General features: G+C 53.4%; 1 protein-coding gene across 1 annotated transcript; it reads left to right on the forward strand.

Annotated features, from left to right (window-relative positions):
* Positions 1-1365: 1365 nt before the first annotated feature.
* Positions 1366-8694, forward strand: LOC124245009 (coiled-coil domain-containing protein 180-like). The gene is made up of 8 exons (XM_046672137.1): positions 1366-1406; positions 1791-1864; positions 1999-2144; positions 3381-3571; positions 6377-6465; positions 7961-8119; positions 8250-8282; positions 8561-8694. Exons 3-8 carry the CDS (start codon positions 2025-2027, stop codon positions 8692-8694), a joined length of 726 nt encoding a protein of 241 aa, XP_046528093.1. The 5' UTR covers positions 1366-1406; positions 1791-1864; positions 1999-2024.
* Positions 8695-9480: the final 786 nt, after the last annotated feature.

Consider the following 9480-nt stretch of genomic DNA (forward strand, 5'->3'; position numbering starts at 1 on the left):
CTTGACCTTCAGGAAACACCTTCCACGGGGGCTGTGAACTCCTGCATTTGACAGCAACCAACGTACAAGCTGGTTCAGAGAGGAGAGGTGACAGGGCACATGAGAGGAGGGGTCAACTGAGAGGATGGACACTTGTCACTGGTAGGGACTGGAAGTATGGGCGAGTTTGGGATGTGTGGAGACAGAAGGATCCCAGCAGAAGAGCAGGATGAGGAGGGACAGGGGCAGGAGGCATATGCAGGGAGAGTGGGGAGTTTGCTGAAGCAGGAGAGTCAGGTGCGAACCAATGTGGGGGTATCTGGGGTCCTGGAGGGACTGTGGATTGGACCTGGTAGGGGCTGCAGAGTCGGGGAGGGGCTTTTGAGCAGGAGAGTGGCTAAGTCAGAGTTGTATTTGGGGGGGTTATGTGTCAATGGTGGGTTGGATGAATGCAGCTCATTGTTATAACTCCATTCAAGTCTTGAGGCCTGAACTGAGCCCTTCAACCTCTTTTCATCTGAGGAAGAGACAGCTTCCAGCTTCTCACTCCTCGATATCCTGACGGATCCTAACTCCACAGGGTAGAGAAGGCATTCAACGTTGCGGCAGATCAGAACTAGACGTCTCCCTCTCCCCTTGCTTCTCGGTGGGTGGCTGGGTTTTGGGTTTCCCTCTCCATACCTGCTCAAAGATTCCACGAACATAGAAATGTTGGCTGAGGGTGGAGCTTTAGGAGTTGAGCTCTTTCAGTATGATCACCGCGTACTCCATCACTTCCTTTGTGAGGAGGGCGTGAAAACATTCATACCTGGGAGGTAGGCAGGGGAGACCACTGTCTAAGGGGGCTCTGCTGAGCGTGGGAGACCCCAGGCAAGAGCCGCACCCCTGACCCCACGGAGGTGAGCTGGAATCTGCATTTAGCTCTGCACAGAGCTGCTGTGTACATTTCTTTTCACAACAGTCCTTGGTTTGTTTTGCTGTTTCATCTGAGGAAGATTTGGCCTCTTTTAGAGACGCTGTCTGCTCCTTTCTACAGCCAGGCACTACTCTGTGCTACTTCCAGCAGAGGTTGGTTTTAACCCAGGCAAAGAGAGGATGGATTTTCTCGACCACAGTGGCTCAGAGCTGCATCCCCTGTCCCCTCCTAGTTTTCAGAATATTTAGTGCGCTGCTCTGGACGCTCCTGACTCCTGACGTATCCCCTTGCAGAGAGGAGAAACTGCCACCGGGAAAGGGTTGACTAGTTTCGCTGCTCCATGCCCGACCCGGTTGCTCAGGTTGCCAAGGGCAACCCCCTCCCTCCGCGGGAAGGAAGCGAGGGCGGGGCCGCGGGGCTCCCTCCCCTCGAGTTGCCTTGGAGACCAAGTGTGTCCTGTTGCAGTTGAGGCTGGACAGGCCTTGGGTGCCTTGCGTGGTGCTTTCGGCAGGTGCGGGCCCAGGCGGTCCCCTGCTCGCAGGGCCTCCCCGCGCTTGACGGGGTTTCGATGGGATGTCCAGCGGCTGTCCCGCTCCTTGGTGGGCTGGGGGAGAGAGCGCACGAGAGGAACTTGCCAGGTCTTCTTAGCACACACTAGGTGCCTAATTTGCGTGGCTACAGTCAGTCTTCTCCCTTCCTCTACTTCCCCCTCACTGTGTCCAGTGGCGGGTGGGAGGTGAGGGGGGTCCTTGAACCGTGTTCAGCATCAGATTGGGGGTCCAACGCCGGAGTCGAAATCCCCCCAGCTGCCACCTTGGGCGGGTCGGCTTTTCCCAGAAGAGGCTGGGAGAGTGAAGCACAAAACAATAACCATTTATTGTTGTTCGCCCCAAAGTCCCTCTCGGATCTGCGTGCGCCCTGCGCGGCTGGCAGAGCCCGCCTTCTCCAGGAGTTCGGTTCTTGCTTCAGGTTTGTTTCTTTTTCGCTTCTTCGCCCTCTCCGTTGTTTTGCTTTTTGTTTAAAATAAAATCCCTGAGGCCAGAGAGGCGCCCCGATGCTTTCTCCCGGAGCAGAGGGTCTCAGCCTGGTTTCTCAACCTCCAGGTCGCAATAGAGACCAAACCCCAGACATGATTCCTGGACAACGGCTTCCCGGCAGGGGCGTCCAGCCGGCGGCCATGGTGTCCTCAGTGGGGAAGGTGACTCAGGTCCCCAGCGGGAATGTCTACCAGCAGATCTTCGAGGCTGAGGTAGGCCTGCCCCTCTGTCCCCCTCTTCCTGCTTCCCGATTCCCTCTGCTCCCCAAACTTCCCTCCCTCTGAAGGCCCCTTACCTGGGACTCTAATGAAATAGGGCTTTGAAATTGCTTTGATTTTAAAAATAATTCTTACTGGTTCTTAAAATGTAGGAATACAAAATTAGAATGCCTATTCTTGAAAGTTAGACAATTTAAATTAAAATTTTAAATTAAATTAAATTAAAATTACTCAGAAATAGCCAGAATTAAACATCGGATACCTTGGGTCTTTTTCCTATGCATTAAGGCATTTCTAATTTTTCTATTTAAAGCTGAGTTTGATTCTATACTCGTGTTTTGAAACCTGCTTTTCCCCTGTTAACAGTATCTCGTGTCACTGGGCGTTCATGTACTTCTCCACATTTGGTGGCTGCCTGGGACTTCCCGTAATGTATTAAAGTGACGCCCTCTTGACAACCATATAGGTTGTTGGAATGGCTTGTTGTCTGTAAAGAACTGCACAGGCAAAATTATGTCTTAAAAGAAACACACACTCAAACCCTTCCTTTGAAATTCCGTGCTGCTTATTTAAAAGGGACTTTCATTCCTACTTTGAGCCCTAAATAATGCTCTCTGTAGAAGGCTCGGAAATTATAAAAGCATAAGGAGACCAAAGAAACTGATTACTCATGTGATCCTGCTCCCTGGAAACAACATACCATTCTTAACATTTAGCAGATTTTCTCCCAGTCGTTTTTCTATACATTTTAAATTTTGAGCTCATACTGTATAATTTTAGTTATAATTTTTATTCTGTGCTTTTAATTGATACACATGATGGTATATCATATCATAAGCATTTTCCCATGTCCTAAAAAAATCCTTCCCAAGTCTCATTTTTAGTAAATGCCTGACATTCCACTGAAGGGACATACCACGTTTACTCAACCAGTCCACTGTTATTGGACAGTTCCATTTTTACAATTCCTTGTGATTATAAAAAATGCCTGGATGAGCATCTTGGTCTTCATTAAAATTTCTTAAAAGATGCCTTCCTGGGAGCAGCTGAATGACTGTTCTGGGCTGGAGAGCCCTCCCGCAGGGGGTGTGCCCTGGGGTTGAAGGCCTCCCTGCAAAGCGCCTTCCTGCTCGTGGTCCCCATGTGACCTTCTGAGACTGCATAGTCAGCCTCAGGGTGCAGGGAGCCTGCAGCTCTGACCCCCTCAACCCACATCTTCCATGGATTCAGGTGCAGCTGGTCCGCTCCCTGGCGGCCACCAGGAAGCGGGCTCTGGAGTGTTCCATGACCCCGAAGAATGGCAGGAATCCCTTGATGAAGAAGACAGATATTCCCGAAGGGGAGATGATATCTCCTCGGCAGCGGAAGTGGGTGCACAGCCTACCCAATGACTGGGTCACGGAAAACCCTGTTCTCTACAGGTAGGTCCTGCTGTCCAGACCACGTCCCCACACACTGGGGGTGCGTTAGAGTCTTCAAAAACTCTTAAAGAGCTCATACAAGCTGAGTGCCAGGTAGGAATGAAGTCCCAGTGTCCTCCCCTGAAAGAGGGAGGTCATACACCGACCGTGCAGGACCACGCAGGATCGTCTGCTTCTCCCTCCTGTCCTCCCCTCCCCCCCAGTAGCTATTGACTGAGGGCCTAGAGCCAGCACCGGGCATGGGGATCCCACCCTCCTGGAACTTGAGGCCTTGATAGTAAATAAATAAGCACGTCCCCGCAAAGATGGAAAGGCTCTGACACAGAGGGCGGGACGGTGGGACAGAAGTCAGGGAAGCTCTCTGAGGAGGGGCCTCAGCTGAGACCAGAGGATGAGGGGAGGGAAGCATGGGCAAGGCTCGGAGGGACAGGCTTGGTCCACTCCAGAAGGCCGAAGAGTCGGTGGGCTTGGGGAGAGGGGCGGGACATGAGGTGAGGAGAGGCTTGCAGGCAACAGGCAGTATTTTGGACTTTATTGAAGTGAAAAGCTGATCCTCGCTTTCAAGGCCCTCAGGCTGCTGAGTGTGGGATGTGGGAGCTGCACAGAGGCAGGGAGGCCAGCAAGGAGGCCACTGCAGTCCATGTGAGTTTGGGGGGCTGCAGAGGGAGAGTGAGGGGTTCAGGTGTATTTTGGAGGCAGAAGCCACGAGACTGGGTGACAGATTGGGTGGGAGGAGAGGGCTCCTGAGGGTCCTGGGTCTCTGGTCTAAGCACTTAGGTGCAGAGCAGAGGCACCCTTCCCTGAGATGGGGCAGATGGGGTGGGGCAGAGAGGTGAGGAATTCCTTCTGACTTCCAAGTTTAGAAGTTAACTTGAGATTCCTGAGCATGCCATTTCAGCTCCCTGAGCTCAGACTCCTCAAGTAGGGAAAAAGGAAAGGAAAGAAAAATGAGGGGTCCCATCCTTTGGAGCGCCTGGGAGAATGTAGCTGGAGCTGGGGTTCCCTTTGGCTCTTCGCGCCCTGCACAAGCCAGGAACCCCTCTCTGGTCCAGGACTCTGGGATGGGGAGTCAGTCCTCCTCTGCCTGCTTTTCCCACCCTTCCTCCTCCTTTGGGGCAGGGATTGACCCCATGCTGGGTAAAGGTCTCTGCCCTGCCCTGCCCTTTGACTTTTCCCAGGGAAAGCTCCCCTGAGACTCTGACCTTCAGTGCCCTTAACTACCTACAGGTGGGGAAACCCACTGGCCACCCTAGCCCAGACTGGAGGTCAGCGTTCTCCAGTCCATGTCCCTGATGCCCGATGCAGGGATCCAGAGGCAGCTGGGGCCTGTCCATGCCACCCCACCCCCCAGGAAGACGGTCTCACAGCCTGGCTGTGGCTCTGGCTCCCACAAGAGTCCCAGCCTCCTCTCAGCTGACCTGTTCTCATTCAGGCCCCTGGTCCCCCGACATCTCCCTGTGCCTCCCGAGGGTCCCCTCTTCCCCAGGGTTTAGCATCTGAGACAGCATCAGCCAGGAGCTCTTGGCACCCACAGCACAGTGTTTTGGGAAAGGCACTTCTCATGGAGGGTTCTGGCATTGTGCTGTGCTGGCTTCCTGGGACAGACAGACAAGGCCAGCTCTGTGCTGGACACAGATCCAGAACATAGCTCCCTATGGCCTGTGGCAGGAACAGAGATGTGTTTGTAACCTGCCAGGCCCTGCCACCCTCAAAATGACTAAGGTCACTAATCAGCATCGGTGTCTCTCTGGGGTACCTTGTCCCCTCTTGAACTTGGCCAGCCAAAGGCAGTCAACTTGCGCATTAATTCAAGCAGGGCAGGGCCTCTGGGTGGAGGAAGAGGAGCCCAGGGCAGGGATGGATCACCACTAGCATAAGCCAAGTCCCCATGTCCCCAGAGCAAGTGGCCGAGAAGCCAGAGCCGACAGCAGCTCCTGTGGTCCGGGCACCTGGGTTCCAGTGGGACTGCCTCTTAGTCCAGGGACATTTGGTTGACAAGGCTGAAGCCCCATGTCTGGAGAGCCAGCCTGGGCCCATCAACTGCAGCCCGGGCCCTGCGGTCTTCCTCGCAGCCAGGTCTGCAGCGAGCACTACATAAGAACATGTCTGGAAAGGGCTGCGCGCCCGGGGGCCCCCAGGAATGGCAGGCGTCCCTGAGAACTGCTGCATTTCTGCGGTGCTTGCTCTGCAGACGGTGCATTCAGGGATTTTTCCTCCAAAGCTACGCTTATGCTCACCCACCCTGGTCCTCCCTGCTGAGATAGTTTGGGATCTCTCTCCTCCCACACCCAAACCCCATGGACCGTGCACCTTGGCATCACGTGTGGGTCTGGGAGGCCCTACTCTGCTTTGTACTGTGACTTCTCCAAGCCCCCTTCCCCTGTCCTAGACAATGGGGTGACCCCAGCTGCCTCATAGGATGGGTGGCTGAAGGAGCAAGTAAGGAGCATACCGAATGCTTAGCGCTGGTCTGGCTTTCCCGGGCTGCTCACGCCCCTTCTGGTCCTCAGTTTCCACATGGGGAAAATGGCTCCTGCTCACATCCACACTTGGTTTGCCGCCAGAGCAGAAGCAAGCTCCCTGAGGCAGCCCCGGCTTCTCCTCTAGGGACCATAGTATCTGCTGGCAGCAGACACCTGGGCAGTGTTGGTTGAGAGACAGCCATAGCCTGGGGGCTCTCGGGAATCAGGTGGGCTGGGCTATTGCCAATGCCCAGGGTCCCTCTGGAGACTCCCCCTGTGCCAGAGCTGCCCTGGGGGAGTGAGGGGGCTGGAGGTTTATTGTTTTCCTCTGTGTGTGCCTCAGGGAAAAGGAAAAAACCAAGAAGGAAAAATCTCTAGAGAGTGAGAGCACCATTGCTGCCCGAGAAGTCCGGGGCCTCATGGACGCCATCGGTGAGCCTCCATTCAGCCATGAGGGCAGGCCTGGGCTGGGCCAGAAACTGAGCCCTGGGGACACAATCTGGGAGGTCTGATGTAGGAGCAGCTGAGGCTCCCACTGTGTCCCTATGCTCAGCCACATAGGGGACCCTCTCCCCTTGGCCTTATCCACTCACCCTTTTTGCCAGGACATCTCCCTGGGACCTTCTCCCCTGCGCTTCCCCTTAGCCTTCACCATGGAGCCTTCTCCCCTCGGCTTTCTCGCTCAGCCTTGGCCCATCGGCCTTCTCGCCTTGTCCTTCTCCCCTGGATCTAATCCGCGGGACCTTCTCTCCTGGACTTTCTCCCTTCAGCCTTCTCCCCTGGAACTTCTCCCCTGGAACTTCTCCCCCTGGACCTTGTCCCCTTGGCCTTCACCCCTGGAACTCCTCCACTTGACCATCTCCCCTCGGCCTTCTCCCCTGGAACTTCTCCTTTCAGCCTTATCCCCTCAGCATTCTCCCCTTGGTCTTCTCCCATGAAACTTCTCCCCTGGATCTTCTCCCCTGGACCTTCTCTCCTCGGCCTTCTCACCTGGATCTTCTCCCCTGGCCCTCTTCCCTTGGCCTTCTCCCGTGAACCTTCTCCCATCGGCCTTCTCCCATTGGCCTTTTCCCCTCTGCCTTCTCCCCACAGTTTTCTTTTCAGTGCCTGTTGCTGGAGGAGGAGGAAGGGGCTAACTGCACAGTTGGCATTTACTCAGGAACACCGGTTGATAAAGGATAGAGGATTTCTCAGTGTATATTTTCTTCCTCTCTGTTACATTGTCCTCATTTTTCTTCATCCTAGTACAGACGCTCTTTTTCTTTATGTTAATAAAGTAGAACATGCTCACATAAAGAAATCACGTTAGGAGGTAAGCAGAAAGTGATAACTCCCCTCCACAATAGCACCCCTTCTCCTCCCTGGAGTGTCCCCCCGCCCCAGCTTCTCATAGAGATTCAGGGGACGTCAGAGCACAGGGAGAGATCACAGACCCTCGAGCAGAGGGCCCACATCCACAGCCCTCTCAGCCGCTGACTGCCTTTGCTCCTCAGGCCCCATGCCTGAGTGTCCTCACTTGTAAAAAGGGCCTGAGCACAGAAGCTGCCTCTGGGCCCATCCTGAGGAGGGATGGAGCTAGAACAGCACCTGGTACACGGTCAGTGCTGTGTGAGTGTTGGTTATTCTTATTTGCGCAGGTATTTGCTTCTACAAAACTTAAAAAACCATAAATGGTCCTATTCTATACATTAGCATTTCAGAACCTTTTTCCAGCATTTAACTGTATATGTGAGACTTCGTTCCCTGTGGCATTTATGGATCACCTTCATCTTTTCTCTTTTTCCTTAAGCCCCTGACACTGCTGGCCCGCTTTGGGGGTCCATTTCCTGAACCAAGGCACTTTCTGCCTGTGCTGCCTTTTCCCAGGGGCTCCCCTGTCGCCCTGGAGCTCGAGGACACCCTCCTCACCTCTGTTGTTCTCCCCCAGTTCCTGAGAGGACCAGCACCATCACCCTTCAGGGGCGAAGAGACCATAAGAGGAAGGGCTGGCAGAGCACTGTGGGGAGCTTCAAGGAGGAGATCGCTCAGATTGGCATGGTGAGAATCCTCCTCCTCTCTCCCCTTCTGTTCCTGGGCCATTCTGAAAGTGGGCTCGTCACTGCACTGGAGGTCCAGTGGCTCACCAGGGTGTAGACAGAACCGTCGTAGCCATGTTTGAGTGGCTTGTTATGAGTGCCTGTTAGGAGCATAGCCCTGTTACCACCCCCATTTTACAGGTGAGGCCGAGAAAGTCTCGCCTGACTTGGCAAGTAAGGGGCCAAGTGGGAGCTGGGCTCTGGGTGTGATGCCAAAGCCCAGCCTCTGATCTCCCTGCTCAGTCCTACTCGTGAGGGGCCAAACAGCCTGGCCCTGAGGCACCACCCTCACTTGGCTCCCTGTTTCTCTCCAGAGACCTCATCTCCAACCCCACTGGTCCCTGGAATGTCCCTAAATGAGACCCTTCGTTGACATTCTGGGTCCTCCCTTAGCCCCAGCTTACACTCCTGGCTTTCTCCAGGGTCTTCTCTGACTCACATTGTTCCCCTAGATTCCTGGAGCTGCCTCTGGACTCACAGCACCAAGCAGGCACCCCCTGCCAGTTCTCACTGTCCCGAGCCCTCTCAGCTGGACGTGGACTCTGCTTTCCCCCATGAGCTCTGTGGCTTTGGTCACACAGCCTAACAGAGCCTCAGTCTCCTCTTCTGAAGTAAACTTGAAATTCTTTCATTGGCCACTTCTTTAACGAATATTTGTGGAGCCCCAACCTTGGGCCAGGCCTAATGTCAGCACCTACATCACAGGCTGTGATGAGGACCTAGTGCGTCTGAGGACGAGGCTCAGCAGAGAGTCGAGCGCCCAGCGCATGGCATGTGCCCAAAGTGGTGGCTGCCTGTGTGCTCCAGTTGTGAACTAATTAGTAAATCTTTTTTTTTTTATTGAGTTAATGATAGGTTACAATATTGTGAAATTTCAGTTGTACATTCTTGTTCGTCAGTCGTGTTGTAGGTGCACCCCTTCACCCTTTGTGCCTATCCCCCACCCCCACTTTCCCCTGGTAGCCACTAATCTGTTCTCTTTGTCTACATTTTTTTTCCAATTTTTTTTTATTGAGTTATTGATAGGTTACAATCTTGTGAAATTTCAATTGTACATTAATGTTTGTCAGTCATGTTGTAGGTTCACCACTTCACCCTTTGTGCCCACCCCTCACCCCACCTTTCCCCTGGTATCCACTAAACTGTTCTTGGTCCATAGTTTTAAATTCCTCATATGAGTGGAGTCATACACAGATTATCTTTCTCTTGCTGGCTTATTTCACTTAACATAATTCCCTCAAGGTCCATCCATGTTGTTGCAAATGGGACGATTTTGTTCTGTTTTATGGCTGAGTAGTATTCCATTGTGTGTATATATATATATATATATATATATATATATATACCACATCTTCTTTATCCAATCATCCGT

This window comes from Equus quagga, chromosome 1 (assembly GCF_021613505.1).
Source record: "Equus quagga isolate Etosha38 chromosome 1, UCLA_HA_Equagga_1.0, whole genome shotgun sequence".
Classification (NCBI taxonomy): Eukaryota; Metazoa; Chordata; class Mammalia; order Perissodactyla; family Equidae; genus Equus; species Equus quagga.

Bases quoted from the DNA above. Each gene is read 5' to 3' on its own strand.
- LOC124245009 (XM_046672137.1), top strand. From the start codon at position 2,025: ATGATTCCTGGACAACGGCTTCCCGGCAGGGGCGTCCAGCCGGCGGCC. The intron at 3,572-6,376 runs GTAGGTCCTGCT...TGTGTGCCTCAG, and splicing joins GAAAACCCTGTTCTCTACAG to GGAAAAGGAAAAAACCAAGA. The intron at 8,283-8,560 runs GTAAGGGGCCAA...TTGTTCCCCTAG, and splicing joins AGTCTCGCCTGACTTGGCAA to ATTCCTGGAGCTGCCTCTGG.